This window comes from Salvelinus fontinalis, chromosome 4 (assembly GCF_029448725.1).
Source record: "Salvelinus fontinalis isolate EN_2023a chromosome 4, ASM2944872v1, whole genome shotgun sequence".
Lineage (NCBI taxonomy): Eukaryota > Metazoa > Chordata > Actinopteri > Salmoniformes > Salmonidae > Salvelinus > Salvelinus fontinalis.
In genome coordinates this window covers 86,616,066-86,639,862 of record NC_074668.1, presented here as the reverse complement: position 1 = coordinate 86,639,862, position 23,797 = coordinate 86,616,066, and the positions used below count along the sequence as shown (strand labels likewise).

The 23,797-nt window shown below is 44.3% G+C and overlaps 1 protein-coding gene across 1 annotated transcript in view; it reads right to left on the bottom strand.

The window, feature by feature from the left end:
• LOC129852945 (ras GTPase-activating-like protein IQGAP1) overlaps nucleotides 1-23,797 on the bottom strand; it is a 56,530-nt gene that overhangs the window by 11,191 nt on the left and 21,542 nt on the right. The window contains exons 3-22 of the mRNA XM_055918545.1: nucleotides 21,849-22,005; nucleotides 21,155-21,232; nucleotides 20,781-20,857; nucleotides 19,435-19,502; nucleotides 17,848-17,961; nucleotides 17,483-17,661; nucleotides 16,790-16,877; nucleotides 16,373-16,536; nucleotides 15,919-16,003; nucleotides 12,396-12,559; nucleotides 11,943-12,103; nucleotides 11,354-11,478; nucleotides 10,446-10,609; nucleotides 4,810-4,900; nucleotides 4,299-4,466; nucleotides 3,712-3,854; nucleotides 2,738-2,908; nucleotides 1,492-1,575; nucleotides 1,126-1,197; nucleotides 103-255 (exon numbers count right to left, since the gene is read on the bottom strand). Of these exons, the coding sequence (XP_055774520.1) occupies nucleotides 103-255; nucleotides 1,126-1,197; nucleotides 1,492-1,575; nucleotides 2,738-2,908; nucleotides 3,712-3,854; nucleotides 4,299-4,466; nucleotides 4,810-4,900; nucleotides 10,446-10,609; nucleotides 11,354-11,478; nucleotides 11,943-12,103; nucleotides 12,396-12,559; nucleotides 15,919-16,003; nucleotides 16,373-16,536; nucleotides 16,790-16,877; nucleotides 17,483-17,661; nucleotides 17,848-17,961; nucleotides 19,435-19,502; nucleotides 20,781-20,857; nucleotides 21,155-21,232; nucleotides 21,849-22,005 (2,506 nt within the window). The remainder of the gene's footprint in view (nucleotides 1-102; nucleotides 256-1,125; nucleotides 1,198-1,491; nucleotides 1,576-2,737; nucleotides 2,909-3,711; nucleotides 3,855-4,298; nucleotides 4,467-4,809; nucleotides 4,901-10,445; nucleotides 10,610-11,353; nucleotides 11,479-11,942; nucleotides 12,104-12,395; nucleotides 12,560-15,918; nucleotides 16,004-16,372; nucleotides 16,537-16,789; nucleotides 16,878-17,482; nucleotides 17,662-17,847; nucleotides 17,962-19,434; nucleotides 19,503-20,780; nucleotides 20,858-21,154; nucleotides 21,233-21,848; nucleotides 22,006-23,797) is intronic.

Below are 23,797 nucleotides of genomic sequence, written 5' to 3'. Positions count from 1 at the left end.
GAGACTCCGTACGGAGAGGAGACTCCGTACGGAGAGGAGACTCCGTACGGAGAGGAGACTCCGTACGGAGAGGAGACTCCGTACGGAGAGGAGACTCCGTACGGAGAGGAGACTCCGTATGGAGAGGAGATGGTGAAAAGAGAAAGCCAGTGGTGGGTGAGGGTTCTCATCATCATCATACTCACTGAGTGTCTTGTAGTCGTCTCTGGCTTTGTTGGCTCTGATGAACGCCTGGATCTTCACTACTTCATTGATCTGCCACAACAGAGCAAACAGCAGTCACTTCACTGATCAAGAACATGACTGTGTCCCAAATGGCACCCCGTTCCCTTAATAGGGCTCTGGTCAAAAGTAGTGCACTATATAGAGAATAGGGTGCCATTGGGACGCAGCAGAGAGTAAATGTCAGTGGATGTGTCAGGCGAGGATATAAAGAGTTAGATGTGACATCATACAGCGATTCCAGTTAACTAGAGAACAGACGGTCCTGGGCACACCATATAACTACAACTCACATCAATCACATTTATGTAGCGCTTTTCACAAAATTGACAACGTGCTTCGCTGTTACCTGGGCTAGAGTCAAGTAGTAGCATAGTAACAAGGCAACATTCCCTGGGAGCAGGAAACCTTGACAGGAACCAGACTCTACAAGCTACTGGACCTTCTAGCTACTTGTCTTTCGTCAAAGATTCATACTCATTTTACAGAAATACCTATTTTTTTTACTTAAAAATTGCACTGTTGGTTAAGTAAGCATTTCACTGTAAGGTCTACACCTGTTGTATTTGGCACACGTGACAAATAAACTTTGATTTGATGTATAGTAATTCACCCTCAAACTCAACTCTGCACCTGGAAGCCAGTTCCACTGCGTTTCTTCATTGTTCCCCTTTAATCAGGGACTGATTTAGACCTGGGACACCAGGAACTAATTATCAGGAAGAACAGAAAAATCAGCAGGCTCCATATCTCGTAGGGTAACAGTTGAGTACCCCTAATATATCAAATGGTTAACATTTGTTCAATCTGGGATTCAAACTACCCACTACTAATACGCTACTAATACATTCAAATGACTTGCGTATCTTGTAAAATAAGGGTTAACTAAATAAATCAACTCACATGGTCCTTGAAGTGCTTAAGGCGGTCTCTGTACTTCTTGCGAGCTTGGTGCATCCTCACCATCGACTGGATCTAAAAAATAAATTAAACTAGGTCAATACTAAGAAAGCTTTGAAGTTCACCAAAAACCTCAGACTTAAAGGAAAAGCAGCAACACAGGCTCATGTTCATTAAGGCCCAAAAGAGAAGAAAATGGACTGAAACAGGGAGGGACAACCTGGCCTTGTCCAATAAGAAAAGTAAATGTTTATTTTGCAAAGCGTTTTAGAATGTTTCATGCCTCAATGAACAGGACCCACCAATCAAGGTCATGTATTGTTGTTTTATTATAAAGAGGGCTACACGTACAGTAGGTGGAGACCTTACCTTTACAGCATCCTCACTGTGGTCATTCAGGTACTCCTTCCTCTTTATATAGACCTTCCTCTGCTTGTAGCCTCTAAAATGAGCCTGTAAGATAGACAGACAAATATACAGGACCAGTGTTAAGAAGCACAGGAACATTTTTAGGGACAGATTCACAGACAGTTTGAGTCCTAGACTAAAAATCCTGCTCAATGGAGAATCCCCATTGAAAGTGCTCTTAGACAAGGCTTAATCTGGGTCTGGGAAACTGGCCCTTAAAAGTTCAACAGGGCAATAAAGTGGTCGAATGTTTTCTTTAAAAATGTCAGCAGCTCCCACTTGGCCCAAACCCTTCAGTGTTTGCAGAACTGGATAGATATACTGTCGAAGGCTTAGGGAATGATGTGAGACTAGCTGTGTAGCACTGGGGTTGTGTATGTTCCATCACATCCAGCCATGGTTTTTATTTATTTTTTATTTAACTAGGCAAGTCAGTTAAGAACAAATTCTTATTTACAATGATGGCCTAGAAACAGTGGGTTAAACCGCCTTGTTCAGGGGCAGAATTACAGATTTTAACCTCGTCAGCTCGGGGATTCGATCCAGCAACTTTTCGGTTACTAGCCCAAGCTCTACCTGCCGCCCCTGGAGTCCCATAGGCATATAGAATTCGGAGTCCCATAGGCATATAGAATTCGGAGTCCCATAGGCATATAGAATTCGGAGTCCCATAGGCATATAGAATTCGGAGTCCCATAGGCATATAGAATTCGGAGTCCCATAGGCATATAGAATTCGGAGTCCCATAGGCATATAGAATTCGGAGTCCCATAGGCATATAGAATTCGGAGTCCCATAGGCATATAGAATTAGGAGTCCCATAGGCATATAGAATTAGGAGTCCCATAGGCCGGTGCACAATTGGCCCAGCGTCGACTGGGTTAGGCCGTCATTGTAAATAAAAATTTGTTCTCAACTGACTTGCCTAGTTAAATAAAGGTCACATTTAAAATGTATATATTTTTAAAGTGTGTACTGTGAAATGTGTAATGTCTATGGGTGAATCTCAATTGTATTTCCTTGATTGCTCACGCCGCCTCTCCTCGCCTCCTTCTCAAAGCGCATTGGAGGAGAAGAGCCGATTGGAGGAATCTCAAGTCTTCTGCTCCAATGGACTTTGAGAAGGAGATGAGAAAGGATGTGAGGAATCAAGGAAATATTGAAATTCACTCCATGTCCAAAGGAAGGGAAGAGTTTGACCTCTGACCTGTATGGTGGTAATGGCAGGGTCCTGGGATTTCAGGAAGTCTTTTCTCTCCTTCAGGCCTTTCCTCACCAGGTAGCCACGGCATCCGGCCTGCAGCTTGGCAATCAGGCTCTCATTGGCCAGCCACAGCTGCTCCCGGTTGTAGGTGGTGGTCACCCCGGAAACCACAGACTGATTGACAACAGAGAGCCAGTCACACACAGAACCACTTACATAATGACATACTATCAACAATACAGCTTTAGGGGTGGCAGTGGAAGGTGTGTCTGTTTTTAGCAAAAGAGATGGGAGTTAAGTGAGAATGATAAAGGAAAATCTCACTCAAATAGTAAATTCACCTAATCGTACAGATACCAAGAAAGTAGTCTGTATGGACCATGACAGTGTTCAGACTTGGGATCCATGCACTTACCTACTATTTTTTTGGCAAGTCTACTATTGATATTATTGAATGATTTATATTAAAGTCTGAGTTGCGCACAATGATCTTACCTATACATTCGCCGCATGACCATAAACAATGTAAGACTTGAGGTTGTCCGCTTCGCTACAGATGAGTTTAGCATTAGCATTTCATTTAAAAACAATGGGAATGGTAGGAGGAGCGCTGTTAGCATGCTCCAAAAAGCTAAATCACCACAGTACTGCGGCCTGTTCAGAAGGGTGCAGCGTTACAGACCCTCCACATAGAAATGGATTTTGTAGAACAGATGAGTCTCATGTAAGAGGGAATCATGCATGTTCTATTCATTAAAATTCTATCTGCAAGGTTCTGAATGTTTCACCTCAATGAATACAGCCAGAGAGGAAGAGGCAAAGCCCAGTATGGTGTAGGGTGAAATTGCCCCTAGACACGGTCAGTCTTACATTTTCCCCACTAATGGTTGACGTTATGATATGGGCAGGAGGAAGTGATCCTAGCTCTGTACAGGGGAAACTTCACCCCAGGGCACCCAGTCTCCATCTTAGCCTACCTGGATGTCCTCCTTGTTGAGCTGGGTGTTGTTCTGGAGGAAGTCTGCAGGTTCAGTCCAGGAGCCCTCTCCTGTCTTCAGGTTGTAGTAGTAGTTGTGTCCTCCCTTCACCCAGTGCTTCATCCAGTCACTGCCGTTGTCACCTGGAGCATGAACACACACAGTTATGGACATATTTCTCACCAATTTATTTACAGACTGTACATCTTGATATATCTAGCTCCATCCATCTGTCAGTCAAGGAACCATGTATGCCTTGTCTGTTGTACTAAAGCAAGTGATCAAGCTCCATCTTTTGACTATGAACATTAACTTGCTCTGGCTGATGCCATTTAGTCACAACTACTAATGGAACCTATATGTTCCTGCACTAACTCCATTGTAGAAGAAACTAATTGCAGGTAATGAACACAAAACAAAAGTAATAAAAGAAAACTGTCCACAGTGTATGACTGTGGCCCAATGGCACCCAATGCCCTATATAGGGCATATACAGTATATCCCCCTCCATAGGGGTCTGGTCAAAAGTAGTGCACTATGTAGGGAAAGGTTGCCATTTGGGATGCATCTATGACCATCCTCCTCACCAGCCTGGGTCTTGTCCTGTCTGATCTTGGCCAAGTCGTCCTGGTAGTTCTGGGCACACTCAGGGGTGACTCCGTAGAGGCCGGCCCCAGGGGAGCGCAGAGCAGCCAGGGTCTTCGGCGCCTCGCCACTGTCCACCGCTCTGTTGATGGCCTGGATGGCCTGGGAGACTGACGAGGAAACAGGGAGACTAGTCATCATTCTTTATCAAGGGTTTTTTATTTGGCTTTTCAGTATTTCATCATGCTCTACTTACTACAAGACATAGCTTGGAACCAAACCTGTGTTCAAATAGTATGTGATCTTTCAAATACCTTAGCTATGTTTGATTGAGATTGCCTGCCACAATGGAACCAATGGAACAGTCCCAAATGTGCTAAGCTTGCCCTTCTGACACTTCAGGCAGTCAATAAAATGTATTTGAAAGAAAACTGATACTATGTGAACCCAGGTTTGCTTGGAACCCTGAGGAAAATGTGCTTGTGGGACAGCTAGGGTGTGTACTATTCTTACACTGCAAGGCCTCCTGGGTATCCTTATTGGACATCAGTATGGCGCCCTGGATCTCATCCAACCAGAGCACAGCGGAGGGGTCCTGGGTCTCCTGGAAGAACACACAGCGAGGCGGTCAGTCTCACTCCAAAACAGCACACGCCCACTGGGTCTGCAGCATATTTACTGCCATTCTACTGAATTACCACTGGAGGGCGATCTACTCCTGCTGAAAGAGTACTTGGGTCTAAATGGCATCCAACCACAGGAAAGGCAACTCTATAGACCAGTACAGGGTGTCACGCCCACAAAACTTACAACAGAATTCCATATGAAAATCCGGGACATTGGTCATTCCAGTTATATCAACAGAAATCAAATTCAATCTCAGGAGATGGAGAACAGAAGTCAATAATGGCTGATGTTATAAACCAAACATCTGATAGCAGTAAACACCTGCTTAGTGCAAAGGCCTACAGAAGGCAGTGAGACACTACATCTTTAGTCTGATATCTAAGTTGCAGAAGTATGCAATACCCTCTCATATCAGTCCACATTCCTGTAACAGCATTCAACAGCAGTACCCCGTGTACATTCTTGACCATCATGACAAGTCAATTGGATGAGCACATTAGCTAACTGAAACCATGACAGTTTGAAACACTTTGTCAAGTCTCTGCATTTTAAGTGTGCAGTAGCACAGACAGCTAGCTAACTCTTTCTCTCTGCTAGCTGTGCTGGTTTCCGGAGTTGGCAGGGCTAGCTGCTAATAGGCCAACAGTACAGGCCCCTCTTTGTGCCTCCCCCACCTACCTGCCCCTCCCTCCTGCCGTGTTTCAGGGGAGAGGGGCTGGGGGAGACCGATACCAAAACTCAAGGTAGGTGTGGTTCCTTGTGCAAGCCAGGTAGGCAGGTAGTGGCTGCGCTAGCAACATTCAGGGTGAAGTTGCCCCTACATGCTGATACAGGGTCAGTTTTGCATTTCCCCCACAGATGGTTAAGGTTAGGATTGGGGTGGGGAAGCAGATCCTAGAGCTGTACCTAAGGGAATTCGTCAGTGGCAGGATAGCTTTATTGGCAGTAAATAAGGGGGTAGTGCTAATTCATATTGGTTTGTAAATAAGCCTTGCAGCTGGTGGCAGGTAAGCGATACAGAAAGGGTGTGGTGCCAGAGAGGGGGTGGGAGTAGAAGGACGCATCTTATTAACCAGGACTCCTGACAAACCCACAACTGCTGGGTTGTGTTCATTAGGCACCAAACGGAAGAAAACAGACTAAAACAGGGAGGAGGGACTGAACGCTCAATTTTTTACAATAGGTTTTTTAAATGTTTGCGTTGTGTGCCCTACTGAACAGACCCCTGATCAGAATAGAGGAAGTGAAAGCCGATAGGGTGGTGTTCTTAGCCAGTGAACCCTCCCTTCATTGCCTCAGTAATGCAGTCGAGTCCCTACATGTCCTTATATAAAGTCTTCCTACAGAGGAACTCCTCTATTCCAGGATGTTGACTGGTATCAGAGCGGAGTCAGTGGTCACAAAGCAGCTTGTGAACGTATACATAACATAAAAACATCACAACACAACGAGTGCACATGCACCGCATGGACACACACACAGTGAGCATGAGTCACATGCACACACACACAGAGCCGTGCATGCTTTAATGATGATGTGAGTGATGAAGCTGGACTAGTACAGAGCACCAGGCTTGTCCCCCCACCGTGTTTACTTTGGCCAGTCAAGCTGAACCCTCAGACCACAAGACTGGCACAGATATCACAGGCTGTACATAGATGTCTGGCATCACATGAACACTCCCTGATGAAACATCAGGGTCTGAGAAAGAAATCTGGGCCGTGTTCACAAGGCACGACCTGGAGTGAAACAGGGACACACTATTTGAACTTGTCCAATAAGAAACACTTGTTTTCTTTTACAAACGTTTTGCTGCTGCGTGCTCTAATGAACAGGGGCCTATAGTCACACACTAGAAACCTAGTTGTGTCTACAAAACTATATCTGAAACCTATTGCTGTAAGGTCCACCAAAAGGCTAAAAAATTCATTAGTGAATCATTGCACAAAAGTATAGATCTACGATCTGAAATCAGATTCTATGTATTAACCTGGGGCCTGTTCAGGAGGGCGTGATGTTACAGAAAAGAATAGAACAGATAAAGCCAGATATGATCTGAAAGTTCCACCATAATGAATATACCCCTGTGTTCATTCTCCTTCAACAGCTCCCATTCCTTCCCATCTGCTACTATCCCCATGTCCTATCAACCCCCTCCACCTGCAGCTGTGGAGCACATGAGCGGCATCAGGCCTTTGAAATCCAGCCGGAACTTCTTGTTTCTAACAACTTCCTGTGTCTGTGCCGTGTGTCTGACTGAGTCATCCAATTCTGAACGCACCGTAGTGGAGTCACAGCTAGAGCAGGACTTTCAGCCATGGATTTGATCCTTTGGAGACAATGAAGATATTTGACCCCTACCCCTGTGTGGTGTGTGTACACACGGAGTATACCAAACATTAGGAACATCTTCCTAATATTGAGTTGCGCGCCCCCCCCCCCCCCCCCCCTTTGCCCTCAGAACAGCCTTAATTCATCGGGGCATGGACTCGAAAGCGTTCCATGGGGATCCTGGCCCATGTTGACTCCAGTGCTTCTCACAGTTGTGTGAAGTTGCCTGGATGTCCTTTGGGTGTTGGACCCTTCTTGATACACCTAGGAAACTGTTGAGAGTGAAAACCCAGCAGCATTGCAGTTCTTGACACAAACCGGTGTGCCTGGCACCTACTACCATACCTTGTTCAAAAGGCACTGAAATATTTTGTCTTGCCCTTTCACCCTCTGAATGGCACACAAACAATTAATGTCTGAATTGTCTCAAGGCTTAAAAATCCTTCTTTAACGTGTCTCCTCCCCTTCATCTACACTGATTAAAGTGGATTTAACAAGTGACATCAATAAGGGATCACAGCTTTCACCTATCCAGGTGGTCAGTCTCATGGAAAGAGCAGGTGTCCGTAATGTTCTGTAATCTCAGTGTATGTCTGTCGGTCTTGTCCAACACGAACCCACCACAAAGGAGAATCCTCCCCTCAGCTATCAGACCCATGGAGGGGCCACAAGATCCCCTGAGGGCCCAGGTGAAACCAACTAAATGGGTCTACTATGAAAAGTCCCCTTCTGGTGTAGTGTTCAGCTTTGTGCCCTTTTAAGGAAGCAGACAGAGTAGTCCTGGCTTGTTATTTCCTATGCCTGTGAAAAAGATCACCAGGGAAATGGCTTGCTTTCTTTACAGCTCCCCACCACTCCCCTCCTCTCTCTCTCTCTCTCTCTCCTTCCTTCCTTCGTTCCCTAAAAGCGTGATTTGGAAAAAGGTCTTGGCAAACAAACGTCACATTGCCACGACGGGAACGCTTGAGATGTGACCAGCCCATTGTTGACAATTAAAACATTCTCCCGTACACTGGCTGTGAGAGTACAAGGGCGGAGGCCAAGCTAGTCTATCATCTAACATAGAAAACTAAATGTGTCGTATCAATCTAAAGGCCAACTTCTAACAGGAAAAACTGAGCGAGAAATAGATACACTGTGGACACTTCCTATTTAATGCTTCTGGCCTTAAGTTTTATCAATGACGAGTCATTCTGGTTAAAAACGTGGACAAGCCAGCTTCTGTGGAAAGTGCAGCTCACTGAGCTAAACTAAAGCTTTGGCCCAATAATTATATCACAATTTCCTAATATGTGACTTCTGTGTGGTTCTACATTACAGTCTTCCCCACAGCAGTTCACATCATCGGCACTTTTGTCTGTGGTATGCCATGGCCCTTACCCTTTTGACCCCACCTGCATCTTCTACAGTCTTGTTAACCTTGGTTTCACCAGCAAACAGAAAACACAACCAAATGTGGGACTAGAGCGGTGACATCATATGGGACCATTACATAGATGTGCACATACAAGAACAACGACACTCATCACCCCACCCAGGCAAGATAACAGTCAAGTTAGTCAGACAGTGTGTGTCAGGTCTAATGAGTTTATGGCTTGTATCTACATTAATCTACTTCCCAGTAACAAGACCGACAGTCTGTCAGCCCGTTTGGCTTTGAATTGGGCTATACAGTTTGACTGCTGTACATAAAGGCTATGTTTGGCTTTGAATTGGGCTATACAGTTTGACTGCTGTACATAAAGGCTATTTTAGTCAGTCCTTTTGTTGTTAAGTTGAAAGGAGGAAGAGAAAGAAAGAGGGAGCGAGATAAAAGAGAAAGGAATGAAAGAGTTCACTTGCTTTGGCAATATTAATGTTTCCCATGCCAATAAAGCCATTGAATTCAATTCAAATGATAAAGAGAGGGAAAAGAAAGACAGAGGGAAGGAGAGACAGTCAAAAAGAGAGAGAATGAAAATGAAAGAAAAGATGGGGGTGCGAGACAGACAGGAAGTGAGTGGGAGGGGTAAGCAGGACCAGCCGGGGAGCAGAAAGCATGATCACACCATGACATCACTGAGGGGGTTAGTGGGAGTCATGTGGGGATGATAGAGCTGAATCACATGGAGTCAGTCCACTGTCCCTCAGGACATCAGCCAAGAAAACACCACTCAAAAAGAATATTTATACACAGACTAAAAATTATATTTACGCATGACTACAATAATATTGTGGTTGTTTAGCAGACGTGTATATTGAAAGAAACTTACAAAGATAAATGTTTACTTATTGTACGGAGCCTGTAGTCCTTAAGGTAGCCCCATCCCACTTCTGACACCAATGTTCCCAATGTTTATACACCATACTTATTAAGCGTAGGTTGGAACAGAGGTTAGCCACTATATTTGAAGGTCTGTCTTCGAGACACACTCAACAACCTATTGAAAAAAAACACCTGTGAACTAACTGTAGATGCGCTTTATTTGCATACAGTGCCTCGGGTGTTTGCATAATCCCGACGTAGCATCGTGCACTCAACACACCTCTGCCGACCTCGGGACCCATCCATCACCAAGCAAACAGACGCTTTGACGAGAAACTGCTTCTCTACTCAATTGTAAACAAGTGTCTATCAGTTGAAAATATCTACAGTACCAAATGATTTGCTTCTACTTTGTATTTTACATGTAAATAGTTCAGTCAAGTGTGTTTTTGCATCAAAGTTTTTCAATTTTCTGTAATTTTAGGTCCAAAAAACCTTTCAGATGAGAACATCTGCAGGGTTAGCTCTATGCTAGTGTGATTCAACGGCATCCAACACTGATGCTAAAACTCCCATCAGTCAGGAATGCTCTGAAACCAGACAAACTCCCATCAGTCAGGAATGCTCTGAAACCAAACAAACTCCCATCAGTCAGGAATGCTCTGAAACCAGAGACAAGCACAGAAGGAGAAAGTGGAGGAGTCTAACACCTACACCCAGGTGACTGGTCCAGGTCATTACGATGAGTTGAGAAAGACACCGTCCCAGTAAAAGCAGAAAGGAGAGGGTGTGTAATATGTGTTTGTGCGCTACATAAAGTGTGTTTAAGGTGTGACATGAGTCAAGCAGCTCTGTGCCAAAACCCACCCAGTCAAGCAGCTCTGTGCCAAAACACACCCATTGTGTGTGTGTGTGTGTGTGTGTGTGTAAATCAATTGGTCCTTACATGTGCCTTCTCCCTGCGGGTCTCAAGCAGTTTGTCGTAGTAGTGCTGGGCGACGGAGGGGTCTACGTCTGTTAGCTTGGCTGCAGAGTGCTGGAGGGCTTCTAGGGTGTTCTGTGGGTCTCCCCCATCCAGAGCTTCGTTGATCTGACCGATGGCCACAATACCTACACACACACAACAAAGGGTTGATTAAGACATCTTTATTGTTAGCAAAGGACAAATCCTTTGAAGCATTTATGAGCACAAGCACAATGGCATACAATACATCACAAGTGACAAACATAAGGATTAGCCTGAGACATAGATATGGGAAGGTAGAAGAGACAATCTGGTATGTTAGACACTTTAAAACCCATATGTTAGCATTGTCCATCTATTAGTGGAAGAGTTCTATTTTTGACAAAGTAATGCTATCTTTTTAAAGATCTTATGACACCACTGTTTCTATGACATCACCTTTACGTTCTCTTTTTTTAACTCAGAATTCAGACTGATGAGGAATGTCCATAGAGTTAGATAGAGGGTGCACTAAGCCCAAAGCCTGTTTAGCACGGGCATCACCGTTGAGTGCTTTCACGGCACTGCCAATGTCACACTAGAGGACATTATAAAGATTGGAGATGAGCTCTCATGTACATCTCTATGGGAATGTCTCAGACTTTCAAACATGTTGAGGAATACCGAGGTCAAGTGATCTTGAAAAGCCAAATAAATGAGGTGGAGTGACTCATTATCAGTGGTCTCCTTCTCTTTTAGACCTATTTTAGGGTTACAAGTCTTGGAAGTAGAGTTCTGCTGTGTGTGTGTGTGTGTGTGTGTACATGCATTCTGGCAAGTATGTGCATGTGTGTTCCTGCAAGTGAGCGCACATGTTTGTACGTGTGCATTCAAGTGTGTGGTCCACTCACGTTCGTGCTCCTCCTGTATGGTCAAGTTGACCTGGTCAACACAGGCCTGGATGTCGTTCCAGGTCAGATAGTCACTGCCTTCCTCCCTGGCCACTGCCTTCAGCCGCATCAATTCATCCATATACCTGAGACACCAACACCAGGGTTAATGAGTGCTGATCCTAAATGAATGGGAATTATTGTTACCATCTTATTTCTTCTAATGAACCTCAGTTACAGACTAACCAGTCAACTGAATAGACAATATTAAACCTCATAGTTACAGACTAACCAGTCAACCGAATAGACAATATTAAACCGGGACATTTATTGAGTGCCAGAAATTGAATTACTGTAGATTACAGACGTACATGTTTACTACAACGTAAATGTAGTTATCAGCAACAACAAAAACATGACAGGCGTTTACATGATCCGGTTAGACGGGTAGAAAACACATTAATACATCATTTATAGTTTCATATCTCTGAGGTTACTGTAGATGGTGCCCGTCTTTCCAAATCTGGGAGTGAGGTCTGAAGATGTCTTCAAAAGCATACAGCAGGATCTACACAACTAGTGACGGACAAGTGTCTGTCTCTGTGCGTACCTCTGTGCGTATTCGTCCTCTACGTTACTGAGTCCAGTAACGGCGCTGGCCAGTTGTCTCCACATGGAATTCCGGTCACCCACGTCCAACGCCCTATTTATCAACACCACCGACGACAACATCTCCACGGCAACCAGTAGCTCCGGGTGGGACAGAGAACCCTTGGGGAACACAACCAGAAGGTTCAACTAATCCATACCTCTGATACATTTATCAATACATTGTACTTAAGTCATCAATATAGTTGACTTCTAATGTCCAACCATGTTGAACCCTGTGGATTACTGACAGTTTAGCTAACCAATACGTCTTTCTGAAAATATATTTATAGATGTATTGTCAATAAGTTTGGTAATATGTACAATCATCAATAAGGTTGTAATGCCTGACAATGTCCAACTGTGGCTCACATCGATTGAAACAGTGTGTGTGTGTGTGTGTGTGCGTACGTACATCTGGGCTCTGCTGCTGCAGGCTGGTCAGCTCTCTCTGATAGAGGTCGGCAGCGCTGGGGTAGACCTCGGGCAGCTGGGCATCAGGGTTCATCAGCTCTGCTGCAGTGTTCTCGGGCACACCCGCTCTGACGGCCGTGTTTATCCTCTCCACCGCCTGCAACACTATATACACAGAGAGACGGGGTGAGAAACAGGCATAAATACACGTCACAGAGAGACAGGGTGAGAAACAGGCTTAAATACACGTCACAGAGAGACGGGGTGAGGAACAGACTTAAATACACGTCACAGGGAGACAGGGTGAGAAACAGGCTTAAATACACGTCACAGAGAGACGGGGTGAGAAACAGGCTTAAATACACGTCACAGAGAGACGGGGTGAGGAACAGACTTAAATACACGTCACAGGGAGACAGGGTGAGAAACAGGCTTAAATACACGTCACAGAGAGACGGGGTGAGAAACAGGCTTAAATACACGTCACAGAGAGACGGGGTGAGGAACAGACTTAAATACACGTCACAGGGAGACAGGGTGAGAAACAGGCTTAAATACACGTCACAGAGAGACGGGGTGAGGAACAGACTTAAATACACGTCACAGGGAGACAGGGTGAGGAACAGACTTAAATACACGTCACAGAGAGACAGGGTGAGGAACAGGCTTAAATACACGTCACAGAGAGACAGGGTGAGAAACATGATTACATACACGACAGAGACAGGGTGAGGAATAGGCTTAAATACACGTCACAGAGAGACAGGAGGACTAACACACTAGTCACAGAGAGATACAGGGTGGCAAGTATTTTTTGAGTATGTTCTGTAGCAATACTAGTGGAAACAGATTGAAATCAGCAAGTGGTTGTATATAGGGGAAGAGAGGTAGAGGGGAAGTGTAACCCAATCCTTGCAGCAGTTGTGAAGTGAAAAATAAGCTAAAACTTCAACAATCAAAAATAAACAGCACAAAGAGAGAGAGAGACAAAGGGTCAAAACCACAAACGGAAGACAGAGTAGCCTGATTGTCAGTAGGGTTAAAAACAATGTGGAAAAGACATGTGATAAGCATACTGCAATCAGCACAGGAACATAAAACAGCCAGTGATGTGGGTAACTAAAGGGTAAACTGCAGTGATCTACTGCAGGCCATGTCATCATGAGGATAACGTGAACACCAGTTGGTAATGAGTGAAGAGTAAGGTAATAGCCCCTAGATGCTGATCTTGGGTCAGTTTCCCCACTAGTGCAGTCAAAAATGTGATTATCCTGTGTTGTGTATGTGTGTACAGTGTATTCTGGAAGTATTCAGACCTTTACTTTATCCACACTGTTACATTACAGCCTTATTCTTAAATGTATTGTTTTATTTCACTCATCAATCTACACACAATACCCCATAATGACAAAGCAAAAACAGGTTTTTAGAATTAATGTTTTTTAAATATCACATTTACATAAGTATTCAGACCCTTCACTCAGTCCTTTGTTGAAGCACCATTGGTAGCGATTACAGCATCGAGTCTTCTTTTGTATGACGCTACAAGCTTAGCACACCTGTATTTAGGGAGTTTCTCCCATTCTTCCCTGCAGATACTCTCAAGCTCTGTCAGGCTGGATGGGGAGCGTCGTTGCACAGCTCTTTTCAGGTCTCTCCAGAGATGTTCGATCGGGTTCAAGTCCGGGCTCTGGCTGGGCCACTCAAGGACATTGAGACTTGTCCCGAAGCCACTCCTGCGTTGTCTTGGCTGTGTGCTTAGGGTCATTGTCTTGATGGAAGGTGAGCCTTCGCACCTGTCTGAGGTCCTGAGCACTCTGGAGAAGGTTTTCATCAAGGATCTCTGTACTTTCCTCCGTTCATCTTTCCCTCGATCTCGACTAGTCTCCCAATCCCTGCCGCTGAAAAACATCCCAACAACTTGCTGCCATCACCATGCTTAACCGTAGGGATGGTGTAAGGTTTCCGTCAGACGTGACGCTTGGCATCAGACCACAGAATAGTGGTCCAAGAGTCCTTTAGGTGCCTTTTGGCAGACTCCAAGCGGCTGTCATGTGCCTTTTACTGAGGAGTGCGTTCCCGTCTGGCCACTCTACCATAAAGGCCTGATTGGTAAAGTGCTGCAGAGATGGTTGTCCATCTGGAAGGTTCTCCCATCTCCCCAGAGGAACTCTGTCAGAGAGACCATCGGGTTCTTAGTCACCTCCCTGACCAAGGCCCTTCTCCCCAGTTTGGCCAGGCAGCCAGCTCTAGGAAGAGTCTTGGTGGTTCCAAACTTCTTCCATTTAAAAATGGAGGCCACTGTGTTCTTGGGGACCTTTAAATGTTGCAGAAATGTTTTGGTTCCCTTCCCCAGATCCTGTGCTTTGACACAATCCTGTCTCAGAGCTCTACAGACAATTTCTTCAACCTCATGGCTTGGTTTTTGCATTGACATGCACTGTCATCTGTGGGACCTTATGTAGACAGCTGTGTCACTTTCCAAATCATGTCCAATCAATAAAATTTACGACAGGTGGGCTCCAATCAATTGTAGAAACATCAAGGATGATCAATGGAAACAGGATGCACCGGAGCTCAATTTCGAGTCTCATAGCAAAGGGTTTGAATACTTATGTAACTAAGTTAGCTGTTTATTTTGAATATATTTGCAAAAATGTCTAAAAACCTGTTTTCATTCTGTCATTAATGGGGTATTGTGTGTAGATGGATTAAATAAAACAAATTCTCATACATTTTAGAAAACATCTAACGTAACAAAATGTGGACTAAGTCAAGGGGTCTGAACACACACACTTATATGTAAAATATAAAAGTTAAAATAAAGAAAAACCCTTGAATGAATAGGTGCCCCCAAACCTTTGACTGGTACTGTATGTAAAAAAAAAAGAATTCTAATCAATTTAATTTTTTTTTTCTTACACAGTACCAGTCAAAAAAGTTTGGACACCTACTCCTTCAAGGGTTTTTCTTTATTTGTACTAGTTTCTACATTGTGGAATAACAGCGAAGACATCAAAACGATGAAATAACACATGGAATCATGTTGTAACCAAAAACACACAATGAGGTTGGAATAATACTGTGAATATTATGATAATGCCCTTTTAGTGTAAGAGCTGTTTGAAAAGATCGTCTGATATTTCAGCTTGTTTTGGTTGGTGGGATGGAGTCTTGGCCTGCCTGGTGACATCACCAGGTGGTAAATTAGTTAATAGACCAATAAGAAAGACAGTTCCAAACCTCTCTGACAATAAGAGCTAGTTTTCAGTTTTCCCCTCCACTCCCAGACAGTCTCAATTCTTGCTTGAGAAATGGCTCTTCGCTTAGAGGCAATTTTTGTTTATTTTTGACAATTTTAATAGAACAGTAAGGCACTTGTTACCCAATTAAGAAATGATTTGATTTTGAGATAAAAACTGTCTGCATTGGACCTTTAAGGTTAGGATTGGTCGAGGAAAGCACATCCTAGATCTGTACCTAGTGGACACCTCACCCCAGACCGAGCACTGACTGCTGCTTACTTTTCTGATAGCCTGCTGCAATCCCATTGGCTGCATCTACTCCAGTTTGCAACTCATCTTTAGTCAGCGCCTCCCCTGGACAATTCTGGGAAAGACAAAGAAAGAGGAACTACTCAAAACAGGGTTGTGGAATATTCAGTTTTATTTTCAACAGTGTAAACCTGTGAACAAGCTCACATCTAAGATATGGAGGAGGTGATCAACATCACATAGAAAATCAGGGGGGGGGGGGGCAACCAGGGTTGTGCTCATTAAGCATCAAAAGGAAGAAAACGGACTGAAACAGGGAGTGACTACCTTGTCACGCACACACATATTTTTCATTTCCTGTTTCAAAACATTGTCATATGTCTGTTTCATGCCCTAATGAACACAACGCAGTTAGCAATGGTATTCCAGATATCCCAGCATGGGACGAATCAGAAATAACCTGGAATAATTCCACCTACAGTACCTGTTCTTTGTCCTCGCGGGCAGCCATCAGCTGTTTGAGGTACCAGCCCTTGTTCTGGGCCTGCAGGCGGTGTAGGCCCAAAGCCTGGGAGCGAAGTGCCTCATACAGCCGGTCTTCATCACCACTCAGCAGGGCCTGCTCGGCTGCACTCAGGGAACTGGTCACTGATGGGGGAGGAAAGCGTTTGAACACTCTGGGATGAAGTTACCTCCAGGTACAAATCTAGGATCAGTTTTAAAGAACTGACCCCAGATCAGCTAGAAGCAAAACTCACTTCAGTGAATCGAAAAACAAACAACGCAGGGATGTTAGATCTGTGAGTCTGTTGACTACTAACTCAATAAACATTTAAAAACACGTCTGCATTCTCATGTGGATTCATCAATATACAGAATAAAGTGTGTGTGTGTTACTCACAGTTGACCTTGTTGACGTTGCCCTGGATCTCAGCCTGTGTGAGGAGCTCTTCATAGACATCTCTCTCTGCGTCGGAGTTCTCCCCCAGCTACAGTAGGAGGGACAGCGCAACAGCATCAACATCAGGGTAGTGTTCAATAGGCATGAAACGGAACAAAACACTACGAAACCGGGAGGTACCATCTGAACTTGCTCAATAAGATGCATACATTTTAGTTCTGTTGCACATAGAAGGATGGATTTGTGACTTCAACATTGTACATTTAAACCAATGATCCTGAAGCCTGCTCAAGGAGAAACAATGTATTGCAGGTTGTCGTCCTGAATCAGCAGTGAAACAGCTTAAATCAGCTGGCACTTAGCTGAGGCCAAAACACTACTGTAGTCCAGCTCTCCAGGAGAAATATTGAGGGTCACCGCTTTACAGGAACTATACAGCTAGAGAAAGCCAAATACACTTTTCAAAGAAAACACTACTACTACAGCAGCCAGTATTGGGGTGGATTCCAATTCAAACCAGTGAAGTCAGAAAGTGGATTCCAATTCAATCAATTCAGACAGTCAAATGAATTAGTGAAAACAATTGGAATTTGACTTTCGGTTTACTTTCTGAATTGATAGAATTGAAATGGAATTGACTCCCCAACCCTGTCACTCATTCTCTATCCCAGTATTTACAGCAAGCTCCTATACCCGTTTGCGTGAGTTGGCCACCTTCTCAGCCTTGGCACTGTGCAGCATGTCCTGGTAGTGCTGGGCAGAGCAGGTGTTCATCTGAAGCAGCATGGCGTTGGGGTTCTGCATGGCAGCCATGGTGCCCTCGGGAACCCCCTGGTCTATGGCCTCATTGATGGCTATCACTGCAGCATGCACTGGAGGAGAGGAGATAATTACCAGAAATGTGTGCAATATTTTCATAAAAGTAAAGAGAAGTTACGTAATATTATACCATCATGTTCAATGTTATAAAGAAGTTTTGAAATCAAAAAAGTCTTAGTCCTGCCACTCAACCAAACAGGCAGTTAGACCCGCCCCTCTGATATCTGATAGGTGCTTACACGCAGCCTCATCCACTGACAGCTCATTGGCCAGGATGCCACCAATCTTGCTGAAGGCGGGCATCTGGATTCCATACTTCTCCAGTTCACTCTTCATGTTGTTAATCTCCTCCTCTGAGTGGTAGAAAGGAGGGAAAGAGTGAGGTGGAAAGGAGGGGAGGAAGAAAGAGTTGGTTAGGCATTAGGTCTATCAACAGTTGTTTGGTGGGAGTACTGAAAGAGGGCAGGGGTTGTCCTGTAAACATAATCATGGTACAAAAGGGGAGTGTAATTCTTGCACTGGGAGGGAAATGGTATCAGGCACTGGGGAGTGGGTGTTCCCTGAGCTGTAGGTGTCTCTGCATAGCTTGCCTAAGACTGAGGCTAGAGTCTGGAGAGAGAGGAGCTAGAGTCTGGAGAGAGAGGAGCTAGAGTCTGGAGAGAGAGGAGCTAGAGTCTGGAGAGAGAGGAGCTAGAGTCTGGAGAGAGAGGAGCTAGAGTCTGGAGAGAGAGGAGCTAGAGTCTGGAGAGAGAGGAGCTAGAGTCTGGAGAGAGAGGAGCTAGAGTCTGGAGAGAGAGGAGCTAGAGTCTGGAGAGAGAGGAGCTAGAGTCTGGAGAGAGAGGAGCTAGAGTCTGGAGAGAGAGGAGCTAGAGTCTGGAGAGAGAGGAGCTAGAGTCTGGAGAGAGAGGAGCTAGAGTCTGGAGAGAGAGGAGCTAGAGTCTGGAGAGAGAGGAGCTAGAGTCTGGAGAGAAAGCATGGTGAAGGTAATGGCCAAGGTAGTGACAACCAACTCTGGTCCTGGAGTACTAGATAGTGTGTAGGTTATTGTTCCAGCTCTGCGCCCAAATGCATGATTCAACGTCCTATCTGATCAGGTCATTAGTATCAGATTAGAATCAGATTTTTTAGTGCCGGCGTTGGAACCACACCCTACACACACTGGACCACACTGGCTAAAGTACAGTACGCTTCAAACAGTAGATTATAGACAGACTAGAGAGATTCAACTAATTATCTCTTGATGAGTATGCGATTCGTAGAATCAGACGTTTTAGTGCTAGGTTGGAGCCAAACACTGTACATAATGGACATAAGTACCCTTCATACTGTAAATAGTAGGCTAACTATCTTAGAGGCTAAACAGACAGGAGACTGTGATTGTTCCTGGCCTGAGAGTAATACACATACCCCCTGTTCAGGCGCTTGGCAGACACAGTAGAACAGAGCAGCAACAGGAAACACTATCACTAATGACTTTCACATTGTTGCTAGCTGCCTGGTAAAACCCCTTCCCTGTGGAACTGTAACTTAGAACTAGAGCCAACACTATGCCTGCTTGTCACTTAGAAAACACTTTATCTAAAGTCACTAACAGTACATGTATCCATGTTTAGTGTGTGTATGGGATCCCAACGGGAGTTGAACCCACAACCTTGGCTAGCAACTGAACCACAGAGGACCACATATCATGTTTAACATCATACGTTATGTGTTAGTCGTGTTTACTGTTCGACTTTAAAAACAAAAAAAAAAGTAACAATGACAAACTGAATGAGTTAAGTAAAAAAAAAAAAATTGAGCACCGTGTGGTATTGGGACACACTCACCTGTGAAGTCCACCTTGCCATACAGGTCCTGGATCTGAGGGGCTAGACCCAGCTTGAACAGGTACAAACTGTGTGGGGGGAAAGAGATAAACATCAACATGTTGTTGGAGCTGTGTTCTGGCATGTGTGGCACCAGGGGAGGGGGCCACAAGGTAATGTAGTCAAACAGCCATTCATCTAGTGTGGACTGGAGCTGGGGGTTACACACTCTGCCACCCAGTCCTGTAGTGTTGACTTCCTGCCTCTAAAGGCCAAGGACCCTTCCCAAATGGCACCCTGTTCCCTATATTGTGCACTACAAAGGAAATATGGTGCAATCTGGGACATGGATAAGTAGATGTACAGCCTCTGGACTGAACAGGCTCAGCATCCATTTTACATGCAGCTGGAATGTTCTATTAACACAGACTGTCGGTGTCCCAACTGGCACCCTATACCCTATTTAGTACACTACTTCTGACCAGGGCCAATAGGGCTCTGGTGAAATGTAGTGCACTTTATAGGGAACCGGGTGCCATTTGGGACGTGAACTACCATCGCAAGGCTGAGGCGGTTGGAGTTTCTCCTTGGTGCTGAATACCTCGTAGCATAAATCGTAGCGTTCACCTCATAAACGTGTCAGGTTTCCAAAAACGTTGTTCTGAGAGTAAACATGCACAAATCCAGTCTACATTTTCAACTTCACATACCGGCGGTATTGAGTAGGACAGAGCAAAGCAGAAAATGTTGAACATTTTTCACTGAGAACAAAATATTACGATAGACAATTTGTCTATTGTGACTTTTCTGTGAGAGTTCAGGTAGCACTGTGAGAGGCAGATCAGGGTTTAATATAATTTTAAACCTCTTAAGGATCTATGGGATCGGTATCCCCATACCGGGACGGTTGTTGCTAAAGTGCGCTAATATGACTAGAATGACCTTGTTAGTAACAGCAAAATTTCCAGGACATAGATATGTCTTATACGGACAGAAAGCTTACATTTGTGTTAATCCAACTGCACTGTCCAATTTACAGTAGCTATTATAGTGAAAAGAATAGCATGATATGGTTTAAGAGTGCACAACAAAAAACGTATCACTTATCAACTGGTTTGATACATTCACCTCTAAAGGTAAATAACATGCTCTCAGTAATCTTGCTCTGATTTGTCATCCTGAGGGTCCCAGAGATAAAATGGAACATAGTTTTGTGTGATAAAATACATTTTGATATTCAGATGTAGGAACTGGGTTCTACAGTTTGAACCACTGCCATCTCTGATTTGTGATAAATGGTTTTCCTAGAGTATTCAGAAAATCTATACAAATTTCAATTCATCGTGTGTGTGTGTGTGTGTGTGTACCTGAGAGCATGTATGCAGTAGATGCAGCGCGGCATGTTCTTCCTATCATAGATGTCTGTAGTCTCTGGATAGAAGATCTGAGGACAGACGGACATCTTCATTAGGCACGAAACATGCTAAAACGCTAATTAATTACATATTACCTGGACTTGTCCAATAAGAATGTGAATGTTTCAAAACATTATCTTCCGTTCGTTCCTATTGAACGTGACCCAGGGCTGAGGGTTCAGTAGTCTGGAGTGGGATCCAGGCAAGCCCCGGCTTGTTACACAGGAGTGGTACGGGGGAAATACCCTTCCCTGGTATTGTGAATACAGTGACTGCTATATCTGTGTGTGTGTGTGTGTGTGTCTGTGTGTAAGCCCATCACTCACCTTTGGCAGGCCCTTCTCTGTCATGGCATTGAGCCACTGGATGACGTTGTCTGTATGTCTAAAATGAAGCCCAGTCGCCTGCAGGAATGAAACAAAACACAGTGAGTTACAATGTGACACACATAAACAAACAATTACAGTAATACACACATCATTCATTCCTTCCCCATTGAGTAAATCAAGCCTGACTCAGAGAGTGAGTCACAGTAACCTGGGGTCCTATTCAACTAAAACATTTCCAAGGTAAGACTGGAGATGGAGCATTTCTTGGGTGCATTCTTGCAGTGTAATAACAATGTCTGTTTTTGGTTATTTAACTTAAGTCAACCTGTTTTGATAGAATAAGACCATTGATGCATGTCTGTTCCTCGTGGCATTGATAGGTGCTCCGGGGTGAAGTTTTCCCTAGATACAGATCTAGGATCAGCGTCGCCTCCCCCAATCATAACCGTGACTATTATTGGTGAAAAATGCTAAACTGACCCCAAATCAGTGTCTAGGTGCAACTTGCCCCTACACCTTGATGGATAGTCCAGTGTGAGTTAGGCAGGTTGGGCAAAAGGGAGTTGTCTCCTCTGGTAACTGACTGAATAGAATAACATCTTTGTCCCTTTGACCTGCACTTATCTGGAGCGTGTGTGTGCGTCTGGTTACGTGTGCGTTACAGTCTGCAGTGCATCTCCTCGGTCCTCACCTTGTAGCGGGTCTGCTCGCGGTCGTAGATCTTCTTGATGGAAACGGTTTGTGGGGCGAAGAAGTTGCCGAGTTTGGCCAGGTACACCCCGTTCCTAAGCCCCTCCTCCAGCTCTGTGGTGGGCGGGAGCTCCTCATCCAGACACGCCTCCATCCACCTGGAGGACACAGAGAAGAGGTTTTATTTAACCTTTATTTATCCAGGTTAGTCTAATTGAGAAAAAAAATGATTTTTTAAGAGAGACCTGGTCCATCCAGGATGGCAGCAGAGGGGAACTATGTTTGAGACAAATAGTCAAACAACTTAGACATGTTTTTTCAGTACTCAAACAGTACACAGAAAATTACAGATTCTAGTTTTACTACCTCATATTTTCATTGTGCTCCTACATTTCTTTGTGTGCGCCTACATTTTGCAACTTATGAGCACACATGCGCCTTGCAAAAAAGGTCAGCTTAAAGCCCTGACACATGCAGTACACACACACTACACCCAGTGACATTCAACTCCTCACCCCTCCAGAGTTTGTAAATCTCTGAGAGGACTATTCTTCTCTCCCGTTGCCTCTAGTTACCACAGTGTAGCATTTCATTTCCTAGGAGCTGAAAGTTTCAGTTCTGTTAGAAAACTAACAGTGTGTTTAGTAGACCACATTTTAACCTATACACGGTATATCATCAAATCATGTGTTCATATCACCCTAGATAAGATGCTACTTAGCAGTCGATTTCATCCAAAGTTAGTGATTGCATAAATGTGTATTAATATGTGTACTAATACGAATATGAAATCCCTGCAGGAATTGAACCCATGACATTGGCATTGCTAGTGCCAGACTCATACCAACTGAACCTCAGAGTTACAGCGGCAAGAAAAAGTATGTGAACCCTTTGGAAATACATGGATTTCTGCATAAATTGGTCTTACAATTTGATCTGATCTTCATCTAGGTCACAACAAACAGTCTGCTTAAACTAATAACACGTTTTCATGTCTTTATTGAACACACTGTGTAAACATTCACAGTGTAGGGTGGAAAAAGTATGTGAACCCTTGGATTTAATAAGTGGTTAACCCTCCTTTGGCAGTAATAACCTCAACCAAACGTTTTCTGTAGATCAGACCTGCACAACGATCAGGAGGAATTTTGGACCATTCCTCTTTACAAAACGGTTTCAGTTCAGCAATATTCTTGGGATGTCTGATGTGAACCGCTCTCGAGATCATGACACAGCATTTTAATATCGGGTTGAGGTCAGGACTGACTGGGCCACTCCAGAAGGCATATTTTCTTCTGTTGGAGCCATTCTGTTGATTTACTTCTGTCTTTTGGGTCCTGTGGCGTCACCCAACTTCTGTTGAGCTTCAATTGGTGGACAGATAGCCTGCCATTCTCCTGCTAAATGTATTGATAAACTTGGGAATTCATTTTTCCGATGATAGCAAGCTGTCCTGGCCCTGAAGCAGCAAAGCAGCCCCAGACCATGACGCTCCCTCCACCATACTTTACAGTTGGGATGAGATTGATGTTGGTGTGCTGTGCCTTTTTTTCTCCACACAGTGTTGTGTTCCTTCCAAACAACTCAACTGTAGTTTCATCTGTCCACAGAATATTTTGCCAGTAGCGCTGTGGAACATCCAGGTGCACTTTTGCAAACTTCAGACATGCAGAAATGTTTTTTTTGGACAGCAGTGGCTTCTTCCGTGGTGTCCTCCCATGAACACCATTCTTGTTCAGTGTTTTACGTATCGTAAACTCGTCAGAGATGTTAGCATGTTCCAGAGATTTCTGTAAGTCTAGGATTCTTAACCTCATTGAGCATTCTGCGATGTGCTCTTGCAGTCATCTTTGCAGGACGGCCACTCCTAGGGAGAGTAGCAACAGTGTTGAACTTTCTCCATTTCTAGACAATTTGTCTTACCGTGGACTGATGAACATCAAGGCTTTT